Source organism: Electrona antarctica (genome assembly GCF_951216825.1).
Source record: "Electrona antarctica genome assembly, contig: scaffold_73, whole genome shotgun sequence".
NCBI lineage: Eukaryota > Metazoa > Chordata > Actinopteri > Myctophiformes > Myctophidae > Electrona > Electrona antarctica.
The window spans coordinates 46693-67874 of NW_027638626.1; the positions used below are offsets into that span (position 1 = coordinate 46693).

At 45.6% G+C, this 21182-nt stretch overlaps 2 protein-coding genes across 4 annotated transcripts in view; both read right to left on the reverse strand.

Annotated features, from left to right (window-relative positions):
- The window catches only part of dele1 (DAP3 binding cell death enhancer 1), a 37409-nt gene extending 24268 nt beyond the window's left edge, over positions 1–13141 (reverse strand). For 2 of the 3 annotated variants that reach the window (XM_079530780.1, XM_079530778.1), the window contains exons 1-6: positions 12862–13141; positions 11166–11259; positions 10731–10830; positions 8308–8473; positions 600–719; positions 263–417 (exon numbers count right to left, since the gene is read on the reverse strand). In XM_079530780.1, coding sequence (XP_079386906.1) covers positions 263–417; positions 600–719; positions 8308–8473; positions 10731–10830; positions 11166–11259; positions 12862–12892 — 666 coding nt within the window. In that variant the 5' untranslated portion in view covers positions 12893–13141. The remainder of the gene's footprint in view (positions 1–262; positions 418–599; positions 720–8307; positions 8474–10730; positions 10831–11165; positions 11260–12861) is intronic. The other variant, XM_079530779.1, reaches the window with a different exon arrangement.
- A 5792-nt stretch (positions 13142–18933) lies between these two features.
- The window catches only part of LOC306917883 (neuronal acetylcholine receptor subunit alpha-9-II-like), a 44704-nt gene continuing 42455 nt past the window's right edge, over positions 18934–21182 (reverse strand). The window contains exons 10-11 of the mRNA XM_079530774.1: positions 19352–19537; positions 18934–19121 (exon numbers count right to left, since the gene is read on the reverse strand). Of these exons, the coding sequence (XP_079386900.1) occupies positions 19041–19121; positions 19352–19537 (267 nt within the window). The 3' untranslated portion in view covers positions 18934–19040. The remainder of the gene's footprint in view (positions 19122–19351; positions 19538–21182) is intronic.

The window sequence follows — 21182 nt, forward strand, 5'->3', positions numbered from 1 at the left end:
ATATATGTCAGAACAGATTCTGACATATATCCATATATGGAGATCTAAGGGTTTGAGGTCAGATGTAGAGTTGCTGGCCAATATTGGTGACATCAGGGATCTCCATATATGGGCTTAACTGCGACAGCAGGTCGCATTTTATATATCCATCTCTGATGATGTCACGTGATGTCACAATGACCTGGGCACCAAATATGGGGGCTGATAGGGGAGGAGCCATATCAATATATAAATAAATGCTGTGTTTTGATTGGACGCTCACCTCGTCATAGTCCTGCGTTGTTTCTCTGTCTGTCCAATCAGATGTCTCTCTGCTGTCTCTGTTCGTCCAATCAGATGTCTCTCTGCTGTCTCTGTTCGTCCAATCAGATGTCTCTATGCCGTCTCTGTTCGTCCAATCACACGCTGAGAGTTCTTCTGTTATTCAGACCAGAGCAGAAATTTTATTAAATAAAACTCATCATAAATAAATGTACACTTATATATATTTATAAACATATTTTCTGTCTATAAATATATATATATATATTATCCCCCCCCCCCAGCCGTTCGCCAGAAGGGTCCCGTTGACAAATAATGCACGTTATGTTTTAACCAACCTGTTGTCTGCTCTGCCCCCTGCTGGCCAGACGAGGAACTGTATGGTATGTTCTGACTCTCTGCTGCCCCCTCCAGGCACAGTACTGTCCTGCCTCCAGGAAGAACATCACGCCTACAAACTGGAGAACAAAATAATCTATCTATAAATGCACAAAGTCTGTGTGTGTGTGTGTGTATGTGTGTGTGTGTGTGTGTACGTCTGAAAACCACGTAACTCCAGAACCGTTCGCCTCACCGACAGTGTTCCACGCCCCCACAGGGAGTGCAGTGTTCCACGCCCCCACAGGGAGTGCAGTGTTCCACGCCCCCACAGGGAGTGCAGTGTTCCACGCCCCCACAGGGAGTGCAGTGTTCCACGCCCCCACAGGGAGTGCAGTGTTCCACGCCCCCACAGGGAGTGCAGTGTTCCACGCCCCCACAGGGAGTGCAGTGTTCCACGCCCCCACAGGGAGTGCAGTGTTCCACGCCCCCACAGGGAGTGCAGTGTTCCACGCCCCCACAGGGAGTGCAGTGTTCCACGCCCCCACAGGGAGTGCAGTGTTCCACGCCCCCAAAGGGAGTGCAGTGTTCCACGCCCCCACAGGGAGTGCAGTGCCCGGTGTCGAGTCGGTCGCCCCCACAGGGAGTGCAGTGCCCGGTGTCGAGTCGTTCCACGCCCCCACAGGGAGTGCAGTGCCCGGTGTCGAGTCGGTCGGACCCACAGTTGTCCAGAACCGTTTGTTTTCTTTCTTTTCAAAATCTTTTTTTATTTTCGTTTTACAGTATGGGTGTCAAGTCAAGTCACAGGTTCATAGAAAAAAAATAAAAATAAAATATCAGATTTTAGTATCAGTGACTGAGGTAAAAAAACGTAGCCTACTGTATGAATCACAGAGATCGTGGGCAGACATAATGAAAAGATTGTTATTGTGCAAAACATGGCCCTTCAAGACAAAATAAAAACATTTTCTCCCCTTCAAGTCCCAATTTAGTAAAGCCAATTCCCAATTCCCCAGCCTCTCTACAAGTACTCCATCTCTGCTAACCCCCACAATCAGTCATTGGGAGGGTGAAGAAAGCCTCGGGTCTCCTCCGATACCCGGGCCATCAAGCCAACATCTTCCAGAACCGTTTGTTTTCAACCAGTCCAACATTCATTAGAAGGACAATATCAGTCACCAGAAGCAGAGACGTGTGTTTTCAACCAGTCTAACATTCATTAGAAGGACGTGTGTTTTACTTAATTGTTTTAGGTAAGTAAGTTAAGTAAAAGTACCAATACTGCAATTTAGAACTACTTCGTTACAAGTAAAAGTACGGAATTGAAAATGTACTTGAGTAAAAGTACAAAAGTATCTGCATCAAAATGTACTTAAAGTACTAAGAGTAAAAGTACTCATTGTGCGGAATATCCCACTTCACAAGTTCAAAATGTGTACAAAATCAATTGAAAATAGCAGATCTACAAGCTCACAATGTGTCGCGTTGCGACACATTGTGAGCTTGTAGATCGGCTTTTTTCAAATGGCCAAAATGTATAGGGTTGTAGTGATTAATGTATGTTTTCTAATCAAAATTAAAATCTCCAAAGTAACTAGTAGTTACTTTGGAGACTACTAGTTTTCAAATATGTGTAGTGGAGTAAAAGCACAAATGTTGTCTCTGAGATGTAGTGGAGTAGAAGTAAAAGTACTGGGAATTGGAAATACTCAAGTAAAGTACAAATACCTCAAAATTGTACTTAACTCCCCCAGCGCCCAGGACAAAGTTCTTTATCCTTTCTATTAGTAACGCCCAAAGTATTGTCCAAAAGACGAAGTTTAGTGATATGAAAACGGATCGCATCGCTCCACAGCCTGGGAGCGCCTGTTGGGCAATCCTCGATGTTGCGCAACAGTGAGACGTCATCGAAAAACTCCCTCCCCTGTTTAGCCGACAACAATGAAAATCTTAAAACATTAATAACTCGCGATCTAATTCATCCCGTCTAATCATGAAAAAAGATCCTGTGTTAGACGGCACTCCGCGGTCCAGTCGCTAGTCGCGATAGATTTATTCTTACCTCCCGTTGTTGTCGATCGACTTTAGAGTGGTGTGGTTATTGTTAGCTGCTACACACACATTCACAATAACATCTGGTCCGTGTTTATAAATCGACTGGGTGCTATAATGTAATGGATTAAATAACCCTTAACTTAACTATAATGTAATGGATTAACAGTTTAAGGGCCCCAGACGGAGATATCCGCCAAGTTCAAGTGCACGGTCAGTTGCCCGAGACGGAGATTGATAAAAACGACGGAGATTAATGATATCAAAACCGGTCGCATCGCTCCACAGCCTAGGAGCGCTTGTTGCCCAATCCTCGGTGTTGCACAACAGTGACACGTCATCGAAAATGTTCCCTGCCTGTTTAGCGGACGAAAACGAAAATCTTAAAACGTTCATAACTCGCGATCTAAATCATCTAATTATGAAAAAAGATGCTGTGTTAGACGTCGCTCCGCGGTCCAGTCGCTAGTCGCGATAGATTTATTCTTACCTCCCGTTGTTGTCGATCGACTCTAGAGTGGTGTGGCTATTGTTAGCTGCTACACAGACATTCACAACAACTTCCGGTCCCCCGGTAAAAGTGGTCCGGGCGCTATAAATGGGCACATTTTATTAATGGATTAAATAGGTCCGGGCCCTCAAGTTGTTAAATAATTAAAGTGTTAAGTACAGTACTTAACCCATTTTGGGCGGGAACCCCTTTTGGTGTTTGCATGGCGTCTATCTTGATAAACGTATAAGACGCCGAGAGGCTAAATCGGGGAAACGTTTAGCTGTCAGACTCGCTGCTTTAGTCGCATGAGAATCACTGCTCCAGGCCAGAGTACTGCTTTTGTTATATTTTATTAAAGCTAAAACAGTTCATTACCACAGTGAATCATAGCATAGTAAAGTGATTGCGGTCAACGAAGTTGGACCTTCCCCGTTCACCCCCTCTCTCCTTCCATTCATGAAATGCCGCCTCGCGAACAGCTGACTTTACTATGAGTGACGTAGGCTACGTAGCACGCAACACCACGTGACCCATATAACTGTCACCAACATTCCGGCCCCTAATTATTATATATCAATAGGCAGTAATAATGAATGCATGGATTCAATTCATATTGAAAAACAGTTCATTGCAGGTCTTGAAACGAACCCCACGCAAATTCAAAACGAAGTCATGAAAAAAGTCAAGTACCTAAATGTCAGGGAAAAAGTAAATCCAAATCCATGGAGAAAGGAGTGAAGCCTTCACGACTCCATAGACTCCTGAAGTAGGCAGATCTTTGTCACAGGTCTGCATAGAAGGCTGGTCCGGGTCTTGATCCGGACTTGTCGAACAAGTCCATTCCGATCTGGAATTGTCTCTGTAATCCTCCCAATGATCCAGGAATTACGCGGTGCAGAATCATCCATTATGAGCACTATGTCGCCGGAGGTGAAGTTCCGCTTGATTTTTGTCCATTTCTGCCGTTCCTGTAATTGTGGCAGGTATTCCTTAACCCACCTCTTCCAGAAGAGATCCGAAATGTATTGCACCTGCTTCCATCTCCTGCGTGCGTAGCTGTCCTCCTTGTGGAACAGGCCAGGTGGTAAACTGGGCTTGACTTTCAGGAGCAGAAGATGATTGGGTGTTAAAGCGATTAAAAGTGATTAAAACGTATGGATACGTGGTTCGCACCGGACGTTTGATTAATTGATAATAGGGATGTTGAAAAAAGTTGAAAATCGACTCGATTTTCGACTCATGCCTTCCGCGACTCAAAAACGTATGAGTCGAAAAATCGTTTTTATTTTATTTTTTATTTTTTTGTAATGGCTTATTATAAAACGTTATAAACTTTACTGTTTCAAATGTTTTCCAAATGGGAGAGGTACGTGTTTGTCTGTGTGACACTGCTGTGCTGCGCTCCTCACATGCATGCCCTGGCTGCAGTTAGAGCGCCATCGTCCAAGGGTGTGGGGTGAAGGGGAAGGGTATCTTAGCAACACTGAATGCTCTGTCCCATTGGGCGTGTGCTCGTATCATGAGCCAATGGCTGCAGCTCTGAGCCCCCAGACCCCAGGGTCGCATCTCATTGCTCACGCTCAAAGACAGGTCCGCTCTGTTCTGAGCTGTGAGCGCTCTTCTCTTCTCGTGAAGAAAGCAGGACAGCGTTGTCAAATAAATCCCGCCGTCATTCATACTGTATTTATTCCCCGACCCGACATTAAAATACGGAACAACGTGCGTCTCGTATCAGTTCATTACGGGACTTGTGACAGGCTGCTGCAGACACTTGAGTTGGGACTAGCTGATAGCATAGCAGCCGATAGCGCCGCTGCTCCTTCAGTGTCGTTGTTTACAAAATAAAGTTTATTTTTTATTATTGGGCTTTGATCATTGATGCAAATTCTAAACATATGGATGCAGCTGGAGAAGTTGTGTTGCTTAAAGGAATGCATAGTTGCGTTCTCCTCAACTGCTGCGCAGCAACAACAAAAATAAAAAAATAATGGAAAATAAATAGGAAAAAAAGTCGATCGACTCGTCGATTTGCGGCCTCGATTTATCGATTGGCCAAATATGAGTCGTTTGGCATCCCTAATTGATAACGTATTGATACGCGATTAGCGTTCGCTGTGTTAAGACATTCAGTTTTGCCACAGATGCGGCCATGTCTGAATCAAACTGTAGTTGTTCCTTTTGTTTTCTTATTTGGGCTTCTTGATCTTCAAGAGCATGCTTTTGTTGAAGCAACTTTTGCCGAGCCATTAAAGCAGCCACTTCGGCCTCGGCTATGACACGTGCAGATGTAGTTGAGGACACTCTTGACCTTATGGATTTTGAACCATTTTTGCTGCTTATATTAGATATGCTGTCACATGGTCTAACATCCTCCTGAGCATCATCAACTTGATGTGACTGAGTCACAATTCCCACACCTCCATTTTCCTCCTCAGCATCTTCATGCTGCACAGGGCTTTCATTAGGCCTGTCATGAGCCTCTAGCTGAGGTCAGGCATTAACATCCTCAATGAGACCATCTGTATGTTTGCTAACCTTTGAGAACCATTCATTAACATCCTCAATGAGACCATCTGTATGTTTGCTAACCTTTGAGAACCATTCATTAACATCCTCAATGAGACCATCTGTATGTTTGCTAACCTTTGAGAACCATTCATTAACATCATAACATCCTCAATGAGACCATCTGTATGTTTGCTAACCTTTGAGAACCATTCATTAACATCATAACATCCTCAATGAGACCATCTGTATGTTTGCTAACCTTTGAGAACCATTCATTAACATCATAACATCCTCAATGAGACCATCTGTATGTTTGCTAACCTTTGAGAACCATTCATTAACATCCTCAATGAGACCATCTGTATGTTTGCTAACCTTTGAGAACCATTCATTAACATCATAACATCCTCAATGAGACCATCTGTATGTTTGCTAACCTTTGAGAACCATTCATTAACATCATAACATCCTCAATGAGACCATCTGTATGTTTGTTTCATTTTGCTTTCCTTGTTCATCAGATGGGATAAGAGGCATTAAAGAGGCATGCAGTTCATTTGAAGTGTGAGACGTTGGATCAAAACATCAAGTTGTCCTTTAACCACTGAAACGTTTAGGACTTGGTCTTGGATAGAGGTTGTCCTTTAAGGACTTGGTCTTGGATAGAGGTTGTCCTTTAAGGACTTGGTCTTGGATAGAGGTTGTCCTTTAAGGACTTGGTCTTGGATAGAGGTTGTCCTTTAAGGACTTGGTCTTGGATAGAGGTTGTCCTTTAAGGACTTGGTCTTGGATAGAGGTTGTCCTTTAAGGACTTGGTCTTGGATAGAGGTTGTCCTTTAAGGACTTGGTCTTGGATAGAGGTTGTCCTTTAAGGACGTGGTCTTGGATAGAGGTTGTCCTTTAAGGACTTGGTCTTGGATAGAGGTTGTCCTTTAAGGACTTGGTCTTGGATAGAGGTTGTCAAAGACTTTATTTCGTCTACTTTCCTTTTGCGTTCCTTTTGAATTGATTCAATTTTATTTGCAAGAGCCTTTTCCGTGAGATTTATTTTCCTTTTTTCCTTGTCCTGTTTCCCAACGGTTGAAACATTTGTTCCACTCATCTTGAATGCACAGGCAAATGACACAGAGTCACAATGAGGATCCAATGACACAGAGTCACAATGAGGATCCAATGACACAGAGTCACAATGAGGATCCAATGACACAGGATCAAATGACACACAGTCACAATGAGGATCCAATGACACAGAGTCACAATGAGGATCCAATGACACAGTCACAATGAGGATCACAGTCACAATGAGGATCAAATGACACAGAGTCACAATGAGGATCAAATGACACAGAGTCACAATGAGGATCAAATGACACAGAGTCACAATGAGGATCAAATGACACAGAGTCACAATGAGGATCAAATGACACAGAGTCACAATGAGGATCCAATGACACAGAGTCACAATGAGGATCCAATGACACAGGATCAAATGACACACAGTCACAATGAGGATCCAATGACACAGAGTCACAATGAGGATCCAATGACACAGTCACAATGAGGATCACAGTCACAATGAGGATCACAGTCACAATGAGGATCCAATGACACAGTCACAATGAGGATCCAAATGACACAGTCACAATGAGGATCACAGTCACAATGAGGATCCAAATGACACAGAGTCACAATGAGGATCCAATGACACAGAGTCACAATGAGGATACAATGACACAGAGTCACAATGAGGATACAATGCGGGCCAGTCAGCCAAATAAAACAGCCACAGCGATCGGCGATCGCAAACAGCAGCGCACGTTAATTGTTTGACAGTTGACACACAACGTAGGTTACGTTGACACGTAACCTATAATTTATAGGTTACGTTAGCCCGGCGGGCCACACACACATCCACAGCGTATTCAAGAAAATGACACTCGGCGGCGGATCCAGCTCAAACTGTTCCAAATAAGCCACTATGAGTCAACAGCAGAACAAAATGGGTCGGGTTGTTTGTGTTATGTTACCGCCTGTCATTTGTGATGCGCTCCGGTCCTTGATGTGTGATTGATCATACCATTGTTTTGTCGTGCATTGCTCGTTTGCTCCGCGTCCAAAGTGTGACTTGTCGGGTCCTTCTGTGGCTCCAATCCTTACGTTTTGTGTCACTTTTCGTTGACAAATGTATGGCGTCTATCTTGATAAACGTATAAGACGCCGAGAGGCTAAAGCGGGGAAACGTTTAGCTGTCAGACTCGCTGCTTTAGTCGCATGAGAATCACTGCTCCAGGCCAGAGTACTGCTTTGTTATATTTTATTAAAGTTAAAACAGTTCATTACCACAGTGAATCATAGCATAGTAAAGTGATTGCGGTCAACAAAGTTGGCCTTTCCCCGTTCACCCCCTCTCTCCTTCCATTCATGAAATGCCGCCTCGCGAACAGCTGACTTTACTATGAGTGACGTAGGCTAGTAGCACGCAACACCACGTGACCCATATAACTGTCACCAACAGTGTTTATAGCATTATGTTATACTTTAGCTATTGAAAAATAGCAGATCTACTCGGTGCCGCGCTATGAACTTGTAGGTCTGCTATTTTTGAAAAATCGTGAAAATGTGCCTCGAATCTTTGAATATATCCTTTCAGAGTTTCAGTTACAGTTTGGACTCACAGGTGTCGAGGAGGAGGCGGTATCCACATCGCTGCAGCAGGGAGGAAGAGGAGGAGGAGGAGGAGGAGGAGGAGGAGGAAACTCCGAGAGGAACCACTTCACCTCCTGCAGAGAAGCTGGAATGAATCCTTCTGCACATGTGCATGAAGATCACTGCTGCTGCCCCCTGGTGGACACAAATATATACACATATGAGAGCCTGCCACCGTGCAGCCTCCAGATTTTCACCAGAGGAGAAAAAAAACTGCATTTTATTTATTAATCCAAAATGAGTTAATATCACAGGCAGACTTCACATACTAGAGCATGTCTGGAATAAATGAGTTAATGCGTCCAGCGTGTGTGCGTGCGTCATACCCATCCCACTGCGTCCAGCGTGCGTGTGTGTGTGCGTGCGTCATACCCATCCCACTGCGTCCAGCGTGCGTGTGTGTGTGCGTGCGTCATACCCATCCCACTGCGTCCAGCGTGCGTGTGTGTGTGTGCGTGCGTCATACCCATCCCACTGCGTCCAGTGTGCGTGTGTGTGTGCGTGCATCATACCCATCCCACTGCGTCCAGCGTGCGTGTGTGTGTGCGTGCGTCATACCCATCCCACTGCGTCCAGCACGCGTGCGTGTGTGCGTGTCATACCCACCCCACTGCATCCAGCGCGCGTGCGTGTGTGTGTGTGTCATACCCACCCCACTGCATCCAGCGTGCGTGCGTGTGTGTGTGTCATACCCACCCCACTGCATCCAGCGCGCGTGCGTGTGTGCGTGCGTCATACCCATCCCACTGCGTCCAGCGCGCGTGCGTGTGTGCGTGCGTCATACCCATCCCACTGCGTCCAGCGCGCGTGCGTGTGTGCGTGCGTCATACCCACCCCACTGCGTCCAGTGTGCGTGTGTGTGTGTGTGCGTCATACCCATCCCACTGCGTCCAGCGTGCGTGCGTGTGTGCGTGCGTCATACCCATCCCACTGCGTCCAGCGTGCGTGCGTGTGTGTGTGCGTCATACCCACCCCACTGCGTCCAGCACGCGTGCGTGTGTGCGTGCGTCATACCCATCCCACTGTGTCCAGTGTGCGTGCGTGTGTGCGTGCGTCATACCCATCCCACTGCGTCCAGCGTGTGTGCGTGTGTGTGTGCGTCATACCCATCCCACTGCGTCCAGCGTGCGTGCGTGTGTGTGTGTCATACCCATCCCACTGCGTCCAGCGTGCGTGCGTGTGTGTGTGTCATACCCATCCCACTGCGTCCAGCGCGCGTGCGTGTGTGTGTGCGTCATACCCATCCCACTGCGTCCAGCGTGCGTGTGTGTGTGCGTGCGTCATACCCATCCCACTGCGTCCAGCGTGCGTGTGTGTGCGTCATACCCATCCCACTGCGTCCAGCGTGCGTGTGTGTGCGTCATACCCATCCCACTGCGTCCAGCGTGCGTGCGTGTGTGTGTGTCATACCCATCCCACTGCGTCCAGTGTGCGTGCGTGTGTGTGCGTCATACCCATCCCACTGCGTCCAGCACGCGTGCGTGTGTGCGTGTCATACCCATCCCACTGCGTCCAGCGCGCGTGCGTGTGCGTGCGTCATACCCATCCCACTGCGTCCAGCGCGCGTGCGTGTGCGTGCGTCATACCCATCCCACTGCGTCCAGCGCGCGTGCGTGTGTGCGTGCGTGCGTCATACCCACCCCACTGCGTCCAGCGTGCGTGCGTCATACCCACCCCACTGCGTCCAGCGTGCGTGTGTGCGTGCGTGCGTGTGTGCGTGCGTCATACCCATCCCACTGCGTCCAGCGTGCGTGCGTGTGTGCGTGCGTCATACCCACCCCACTGCGTCCAGCGCGCGTGCGTGTGTGTGTGCGTCATACCCATCCCACTGCGTCCAGCGTGCGTGCGTCATACCCATCCCACTGCGTCCAGCGTGCGTGCGTGTGTGTCATACCCATCCCACTGCGTCCAGCGTGCGTGCTTGTGTGTGTGCGTGCGTCATACCCATCCCACTGCGTCCAGTGTGCGTGTGTGCGTGCGTCATACCCATCCCACTGCGTCCAGTGTGCGTGTGTGCGTGCGTCATAACCATCCCACTGCGTCCAGCACGCGTGCGTGCGTGTGTGTGTGTGTCATACCCATCCCACTGCGTCCAGTGTGCGTGTGTGCGTGTGTGTGTGTCATACCCATCCCACTGCGTCCAGTGTGCGTGTGTGCGTGTGTGTGTGTCATACCCATCCCACTGCGTCCAGTGTGCGTGTGTGCGTGTGTGTGTGTCATAACCATCCCACTGCGTCCAGCGTGCGTGTGTGTGTGTGTGTGTGTCATACCCATCCCACTGCGTCCAGCGTGCGTGCGTGTGTGTGTGCGTGTGTGTGTGTGTGTCATACCCATCCCACTGCGTCCAGCGTGCGTGCGTGTGTGTGTGCGTGCGTGTGTGTGTGTGTCATACCCATCCCACTGCGTCCAGCGCAGTGTAACGAGGGATCTCAGCGTTGCAGAACTGAAACCTTCTCTGTTTCTTCTTCTGTCCATCGTCTCCTCTCTGGGAGCTGAAGGAGGAGGAGGAGGAGAACACTTCAATGTATTTATATAGATTTAGGAGGAGGAGAACACTTCAATGTATTTATATATTCTATATTCTATATTCTCCTCTCTGGGAGCTGAAGAGAAGAACACTTCAATGTATTCTATCTTCCATCTTCTATATTCTATATTCTATATTCTAAAACAGGTAGTCCCAATACTTGATTCTGATTGGCTGGTTACCGTCACGTGACCGGTATATGCCAGTCTAACCAGCGATCCGACACAGGAGTAAACATGAATGAATGAACGAACACGATCGGTGCATAGAGAAATAAAGAGGTCAGAGGTCATGGGTTACCTGGTGGGCACTAGGACCGTGGGGGAGGAGACCTCGTCCTGGTGGGGGGGCGGGGTCAGCCGCAGGGGGGCGTTGCCATGACAACGGGTCAGAACTGTGTGTGGGGGGGGAGAGGGGCATCAGAAGGTCAAAGTTCAAACTGATTCACATCTTCATTCCCGTTAATATGACAACATGCTAATGGATGGACAGACAGACGAACCAAATGGACCCTTACAGGTCTGTAACAGCAGTAGTAGCAGTAATAGTAGTAGTAATAGTAGTAGTATTAGTAGTAGTTGTAATAGTAGTAGTAGTAGTAGTATTAGTATTAGTAATAGAAATAGTAATACTAGTAGTCAACGACGTAGAGTCTGTGGGGGCCAGGGGGCCAGGGCCCCCATGAGGAATTGGACCAGGGATCTCGGCCCCCATGAGGAATTGGACCTGAATATATATTCGCCTCGGTTCGTCCCGTTTGTGCCACATCAGGTCGCGCCCGTTCGCGCAATTCTCGCTTGCATTGACTTTGTATGTAATCGCGCTGCTCTAACCATCCAAGTCGGACACCTTAACACGTCTGTTTTCCTGTCTGTCCGGGGGGTGGTGGGGGGTGGACCGCGTTGCCTGTCCCCTTGTACACATGAAGATCAGGCATTGAAATGCTAATATGGGTGCTTAAGCAGGTGGAATCAATCTAAACGAGCAATTATCTGACATTCAGAGGTGTTGCACACCAGCGAATATATATTCAAGCTCCAAAGTCAAACTCATAAGTTCACAATGATCATGCCGCCCTTGTGAGCTTTAAGATGATCAGAGAGAGAGAGAGAGTTAGAGACGAGTGCATTATATTTATATATCAATTCTCTCACTGTATATATTTCTTTTCCCTTTTTACCTCCTTTTTGATGAATTCCTGTTCTGTCTATAGAAGTGTCTATTTGTACGTCTCTAAATGTTTTGATGATTTGAACATGGTGGACCCTGTTGGAAACAAGTGTAATGCTTAATTGGGTCGTCCACTCACAGTTAACAGCCTTTGTATTGAGTTTGTGCTTGAAATGTACTGTAATTCTGCAAACTGTTAATAAATTCTTCAATCAATCAATCAATCAAAACTCTCTCTCTCTGTCTCTGTCATAATGCTTATCGCAGTCGATTGGTCAGCAGCAGCTACACATGAAATGAAATGAAATGATTACTATATTTACCCAGGGTATCTGGGCTAAGCTCAAGAACTTGTTTCCAGCCAGGCCCTGCTCATAGAACACATTTCATCGTAGTGGTTCAATGCCTTGTTCAAGGGCACTTCAGCGCACTTTAACGTGTCGGACCGCTGATTCGAACTGGCGACCTTCCGGTATCAAGACCGCTCCGCAATCCGTTCGGCCACCGCTGCCACAATTGTTTACAAGAGGGTCCACCTTGTTCAATTCATCAAAACATTTAGAGACGTACAAATAGACACTTCGAATAGGCTATAGCCAAAGAGCAGAACAGGAGCAGAAGTGTAATGCTTTATGGTGTCGTCCACTCACAGTTAACAGCCTTTGTATTGTAGTATGTATTGTATTGAATTGTAATTCTGCGAACGGTTAATAAATATTTAAATCAATTAGTAGTAGTATTAGTAGTAATATTAATAGTAATAGTAATACTAGTAGTAGTAATAGTAATATTAATAGTAATAGTAATACTAGTAGTATTTTCTTACCTCTGCCCACAAAGCCAGGAACTCTCCACATGTTGTTTTCTTGTTGTTGCGACTTGTTTCAGTTCAGAACTAAATGTTACATTATAATTATAATTAGTAACAAAGTAACCAGTTAGTCTGGCGCGTTGTTGTTTGGGTTCACCATGCTGCTGTTACAGTAATAACATAAACAGATAATGTGTTCAGAGAGCAGATACATAAACAGATACAATGTGTTTAAATGTAGCAGCGCTCAAAATAAACACCGTCACGAGTTACTGCGACCCGGAAGTTGTTGTTCTTCTCGTGTGACACTGAAACCGGACCTTCAGGAAGTGACCGGATTCTTTTCAAATGGTGTAAAAATGTTCTATATTTGATTTGTTGTGAAAAAGGTTCTTTGTTTAAATTCATCCAACAATGAAGTAACCTTTTAAATAATCGTTTTACTACAACTATAAAACACATAATAGTTATAATTAAAGCTAATAAGACGAGGCTACCAACAGCCAATTAAGCTGTTTCTGTACTTACTACTTACTAGGCTGAACCACAAGAGGGCGCCATTGTGTTGCATTTGACGTTGAAAGCAAAGAGCCTGTTGACATTATTAATTCAGTAAACTACAACTACATTTCTAATGTATTTTTTACTTCACTGGATCATTTCAGTACTTTTACTTCACTGGATCATTTCAGTACTTTTACTTCTACTGCACTACATCTCAGTACTTTTACTTCTACTGCACTACATCTCAGTACTTTTACTTCTACTGCACTACATCTCAGTACTTTTACTTCTACTGCACTACATCTCAGTACTTTTACTTCTACTGCACTACATCTCAGTACTTTTACTTCTACTGCACTACATCTCAGTACTTTTACTTCTACTGCACTACATCTCAGTACTTTTACTTCTACTGCACTACATCTCAGTACTTTTACTTCTACTGCACTACATCTCAGTACTTTTACTTCTACTGCACTACATCTCAGTACTTTTACTTCTACTGCACTACATCTCAGTACTTTTACTTCTACTGCACTACATCTCAGTACTTTTTACTCCACTAGAATTATTTTAAAACTATATTATTACAAATCATACTTTAATCACTTCAGCCTTTAATATTGAAACTTTGACTATGAAAATAGCAAGCTCACAACGCACGGCGTGTGATACATAGGCCTATTGTGAGCTTGTAGATCTGCTATTTTCCAAACATTTGACTACACAAGGACTTCTTCTTCTCTGGGGCAGCGGTGGCCGAATGGTTTGCGGAGCGGTCTTGTTATCGGAAGGTCGCCAGTTCGAATCCCCGGACCGACACGTTAAAATTAACCGCGGAAGTGCCATTGAGCAAGGCATTGAACCCCTACCATGAAATGTTCTATGAGCAGGGTCTGGCTGTAAACAAGCATCTCGAGCTTAGTCCATTCGCCCTGGGTAAACAAAGAACTTTGCTTTGCTTTGCTTTCTTCACTGTGAAATAAATAGTTGTTAAATATTGAGCCTTAATTGGCACCAAGCCAACTCCTGACTGACTGTTGCTATGAATGCCAGTCAGTCCCACTGAGTCCCAGTCTGTCCCAGTCAGTCCCAGTCTGTCCCACTGAGTCCCAGTCTGTCCCACTGAGTCCCAGTCAGTCCCAGTCTGTCCCACTGAGTCCCAGTCTGTCCCACTGAGTCCCAGTCAGTCCCACTGAGTCCCAGTCAGTCCCACTGAGTCCCAGTCTGTCCCACTGAGTCCCAGTCAGTCCCACTGAGTCCCAGTCTGTCCCACTGAGTCCCAGTCAGTCCCACTGAGTCCCAGTCAGTCCCAGTCTGTCCCACTGAGTCCCAGTCTGTCCCAGTCTGTCCCACTGAGTCCCAGTCAGTCCCACTGAGTCCCAGTCAGTCCCAGGCCCGATGCCAGGAGGATATTACAGTATGTATATAGGAAAACAATAGTAGCTATATGCCATTATTCTAATATTACTATTCATTGATTTATAGAACACAGTAGCATCTGAAAAGCTGAATATCAACACAGTAAAGACTAGTTATTTCACGTACACGTTCTTTAATCGAGTGCATGTGTTTGGTCCGACTAGTCATTGGTCCGAAACACGACAACGACAACCCACCTCAAACCCTAACCTAACCATAACTGCAAGCACGGGAGCAGGCGCTAGTCCGAGATGCGGACGCATGTCGAACCAATGCCCCGTCGGACCATAGTATGCCTCCCCTTTAATCAGCCAGTGACCAAATTAATGTTCAGATGAATTGAGTATGTAGGAAACAAGCCATAGTGCATTATTGGGTTATTAATGTATTGAACGGTAGCGGATATACGTTGGATATACGTTGGTCCAATGAGCAACAGATATACGTTGGTCCAATGAGCAACAGATATACGTTGGTCCAATGAACAACAGATATACGTTGGTCCAATGAGCAACAGATATACGTTGGCCCAATGAGCAACAGATATACGTTGGTCCAATGAGCAACAGATATACGTTGGCCCAATGAGCAACAGATATACGTTGGTCCAATGAGCAACAGATATACGTTGGTCCAATGAGCAACATATATACGTTGGCCCAATGAGCAACAGATATACGTTGGTCCAATGAGCAACAGATATACGTTGGTCCAATGAGCAACAGATATACGTTGGCCCAATGAGCAACAGATATACGATGGATATACGTTGGCCCAATGAGCAACAGATATACGTTGGTCCAATGAGCAACAGATATACGTTGGTCCAATGAGCAACAGATATACGTTGGCCCAATGAGCAACAGATATACGTTGGTCCAATGAGCAACAGATATACGTTGGTCCAATGAGCAACAGATATACGTTGGATATACGTTGGCCCAATGAGCAACAGATATACGTTGGATATACGTTGGCCCAATGAGCAACAGATATACGTTGGATATACGTTGGCCCAATGAGCAACAGATATACGTTGGATATACGTTGGCCCAATGAGCAACAGATATACGTTGGTCCAATGAGCAACAGATATACGTTGGTCCAATGAGCAACAGATATACGTTGGTCCAATGAGCAACAGATATACGTTGGTCCAATGAGCAACAGATATACGTTGGATATACGTTGGTCCAATGAGCAACAGATATACGTTGGCCCAATGAGCAACAGATATACGTTGGTCCAATGAGCAACAGATATACGTTGGTCCAATGAGCAACAGATATACGTTGGTCCAATGAGCAACAGATATACGTTGGTCCAATGAGCAACAGATATACGTTGGTCCAATGAGCAACAGATATACGTTGGTCCAATGAGCAACAGATATACGTTGGTCCAATGAGCAACAGATATACGTTGGATATACGTTGGTCCAATGAGCAACAGATATACGTTGGCCCAATGAGCAACAGATATACGTTGGTCCAATGAGCAACAGATATACGTTGGATATACGTTGGTCCAATGAGCAACAGATATACGTTGGTCCAATGAGCAACAGATATACGTTGGTCCAATGAGCAACAGATATACGTTGGCCCAATGAGCAACAGATATACGTTGGTCCAATGAGCAACAGATATACGTTGGCCCAATGAGCAACAGATATACGTTGGTCCAATGAACCACAGATATACGTTGGTCCAATGAGCAACAGATATACGTTGGTCCAATGAGCAACAGATATACGTTGGTCCAATGAGCAACAGATATACGTTGGTCCAATGAGCAACAGATATACGTTGGTCCAATGAGCAACAGATATACGTTGGTCCAATGAGCAACAGATATACGTTGGTCCAATGAGCAACAGATATACGTTGGTCCAATGAGCAACAGATATACGTTGGTCCAATGAGCAACAGATATACGTTGGATATACGTTGGTCCAATGAGCAACAGATATACGTTGGCCCAATGAGCAACAGATATACGTTGGCCCAATGAGCAACAGATATACGATGGATATACGTTGGTCCAATGAGCAACAGATATACGTTGGTCCAATGAGCAACAGCTATACGTTGGTCCAATGAGCAACAGATATACGTTGGTCCAATGAGCAACAGATATACGTTGGTCCAATGAGCAACAGCTATACGTTGGATATACGTTGGTCCAATGAGCAACAGATATACGTTGGTCCAATGAGCAACAGCCTGACAACAGGTGTGGCTGGTTAAGACTCACTGAGACACTGACATGTGTGGCTGGTTAAGACTCACCTGTGAGTTTACAATAATTAAACACATGCATCCTTATTGAACCGTACATGTTTGTGCTTTTTTTCTGCAGACTGTTAATAAAGCATTACATCAATCAATCAATCAATCAATCCAAGATTGTACAATCCTGTATTTTATTTTGTTTGTTTACACCTAAAAATGAATATGCGTCCCGCGTTATGCTATGAATTATTACAGTATACCACAGTATGTACCCAATAATAAATAATAATTATATATATATATATATATATATATATATATATATATATATATAACCAACCCTGTGAAAACAATGACCATATTTACATTTTTAATAATAGTACTTTGTATTAACAACATCTATAAACAAAAACCTCAACATCCAAAATGGAGACAAAGTATATAAAAAAAAGATTTCATCACATAACGATGCATAATTAACCATTGCATTACTTGACTGGTGTCCCACAGGGCTGTATACTAGTGTTCTAGTATTTCTCTCACAGGGCTTATATATTTAGTATTTCCCTCTACAGTATATGGAATATCATCAAGGCTTTGTGAGTTTATAGATCTGATATTTATTTCCCTGAAAGCAGGACTCAATGGGTTAATTCATGATAATTGGTTAAAGTCATGATGTGTAATAAAGCGTCGCAACCCCACCTGTTGTGAGCTTGTAGATCTGCTATTTTCAGCGCACAACCAATCATAAAATGACTTGTCTACTGGATCTCTTCTCCACTAGTCCCTCCCTGACATTTAGTTCTACTGGATCTCTTCTCCACTAGTCCCTCCCTGACATTTAGTTCTACTGGATCTCTTCTCCACTAGTCCCTCCCTGACATTTAGTTCTACTGGATCTCTTCTCCACTAGTCCCTCCCAAACATTTAGTTCTACTGGATCTCTTCTCCACTAGTCCCTCCCTAGCCAGACCCAGCCTGTGTGGTTTGGTGACCCAAGAAGATTAGGTTTTTAAAAATGGGTTAGACAAAAATGGACCATTGGCTCGGCACTGCGATGACGGATGGTGACGTATTCACTGCCGCCCCCAGGAAGCGGCAGAGGTTGGAATGTGTTGCTATAGCAACCACAGATAGCACCTCTGTGTGAACGTAGACACATCTGACCTGGCCTGGACGGTTAGCTCAACCGTCTGGGCCCCTAGAGGCTGCTGAGCCAGGCTGACGGTTAGCTCAACCGTCTGGGCCCCTAGAGGCTGCTGAGCCAGGCTGACGGTTAGCTCAACCGTCTGGGCCCCTAGAGGCTGCTGAGCCAGGCTGACGGTTAGCTCAACCGTCTGGGCCCCTAGAGGCTGCTGAGCCAGGCTGACGGTTAGCTCAACCGTCTGGGCCCCTAGAGGCTGCTGAGCCAGGCTGACGGTTAGCTCAACCGTCTGGGCCCCTAGAGGCTGCTGAGCCAGGCTGACGGTTAGCTCCACCGTCTGGGCCTCTAGAGGCTGCTGAGCCAGGCTGACGGTTAGCTCAACCGTCTGGGCCCCTAGAGGCTGCTGAGCCAGGCTGACGGTTAGCTCCACCGTCTGGGCCTCTAGAGGCTGCTGAGCCAGGCTGACGGTTAGCTCAACCGTCTGGGCCCCTAGGCTGCTGAGCCAGCCTGGCGGTTAGCTCAACCGTCTGGGCACCCAGGCTGCTGAGCCAGGCTGACGGCGTGCCGCAGGTTCGACTCCCGATCCCGACGGCCTTTGCAGCGTGTCCCCCCCCCCCCATCTCACCCCATTTCCTGTCAGATTACGTTCATCCTATCAAAAAAGGCAGAAAAAGCCCAAACAAATAGTAAAAAAAGAAACATGTGACCCTTAGCTTCCTCATGCAAACACTTTGACAAAAAATACAAGCATAAATCGTTTTACTTCCACATGCCGTAGAGACTCCTCCCCCCAGCATCACAGAGCTCCGCCCACGCTGATTCATTATTCATGAATGAACTAATAATCAACCAATGAGATGAAGATGACGAGGATAATAATGGACCAATCAGCGATCTCGGCCGATGATGAGGATGCTCATGACGAACACCATGATGAAGAAGATCCACATGAAGAACCTGTCCATCACCTGGAAAACAGCACCACCATGTGGTCATTACATTACAATACATTACAGAACCTGTCCATCACCTGGAAAACAACAGCGCCACCATGTGGTCCATTATAATGTAATCAGATTATATACATATATTACAGATTACATTATAATGTAATCAGATTACATATAATCAGATTACATTATAATGTAATGTAATCAGATTACATACAGCTATTACAGATTACACAGATACTCTTCACCTTGGCGATCTTCTTCCACTCCGCCCCTTTGTTCTGATTGGCTCGTTGCTCGCGGTAGCAGTTGGCGATGTACTCCACGTTACGGAGCACCTTGGGGTCCACGCCGGGTAGCCCCGCCCCCCCGCTGCTGCAGAACACACAGGGGCCGAAGGCCACGCCCCCTTTCTTCTGGTCCTCCGAGCCGGGCTGTCAACGATTTACAATGTAGTTTGTTTATCATAAAATCATTTATCCTAATTTAATATTAATGTAGTCATTTATCAGACGCTCTTAATCCAGTGGTTCACAAACATTTTCATGTCAAGGACCCCCAAATTGACACGAATCAGCCCGCGGACCCCCATTTGAAGAGATATGCCAGGGACCCCCATAAGAGAAGATTTTTACGGCTCTAGCAGTGATTCTCAACCCGTTTAATTTCAAGGACCCCCAGTTTGACATGCATTAGTCTATATACGGACCACCATTTAAATCTCTGGGACCCCAAATCTTTATTGTAAAATCAATGTTAATTTTAACTCTGAGAGTGTACAAATGGAACCAAATGGACCCTAACGGGTCCATTTGGTTCCATTTGTACACTCTCTGAGTTACAGACATGTAACGGTCCATTTGGTTCCAAACTATCATTTAGCTGGGGACCCCCTGGAACTGCCCCAGGTACCCCTGGGGGTCCCCGGACCCCACTTTGGGAACCACTGTCTTAATCCATTCAGACCTGAGCACATTTAGACATTTCAAAAAGTATTTATTTAAAGACCTTTAAGCCTCGGACAACCCTAACCCTAACCCCTAACCCTAACCCTAACCCTAACCCTAACCCTAACCCTAAAGACCTTTAAGCCTCGGACAATGCCAACCCTAACCCTAACCCTAACCCTAACCCGGACAATGCCAACTCGGATCGTGACAAATCATGACAACAAACAATCAAATAATTAGAGAGAAGAAAAACAACAAAAAAAGTGTTGTAACCTTATTTAATGAGATAAGGCCCTTTTCTTCTTCTTTATAATTATTTGATCGGCCCAAAATATTGTGTTTATTGTCATGATTTGTCACGATCCGAGTTGGCTTCGTCCGAGGCTTAAATAAATACTTTTTGAAACGTCTGTGGGGAACATTTCCTGGGCCAGGTTATGGATAGGTTAACCTAACCCTAACCGTAGGGTTAGGTTAACCCTAACCCTAGGGTTAACCTAACCCTAACCCTAACCCTGGGTTAGGGTTAGGTTAACCCTAACCCTAACCTAACCCTAACCCTCATCGTCATGAAATGAGTTGGCTTCGTCCGAGGCTTAAATAAATACTTTTTGAAACGTCTGTGGGGAACATTTCCTGGGCCAGGTTAGGGTTAGGTTAACCTAACCCTAACCCTAGGGTTAGGTTAACCCTAACCCTAGGGTTAACCTAACCCTAACCCTGGGTTAGGGTTAGGTTAACCCTAACCCTAACCTAACCCTAACCCTCGTGGTCATGAAAGGGGCCGAGACTGCGACGCTCTATTGAGTTTAAACTATAGTGTTCTATGTCTACATAAAATGTTATCTAAGTTACATAAGTTGAGCCTTTGCATACGCCTGTAGGTCGTCGAGGCTAGGGTTAGTGCTCTCTGTCTCTCTCTCTCTCTCTCTCTCTCTTTCAATTCAAATTCAATTTCAATTTCAATTTCAAAAGGCTTTATTGGCATGATAAATATCTTCTACATTGCCAAAGCATACATACAACAAAACAAAAGTCAGCATTGTGCACACAGAGACAACTCTCTGCTCACACAGAGACAACAACAAACATCCCAACAATAATGAACAACAAGCAATACAGTAACAAT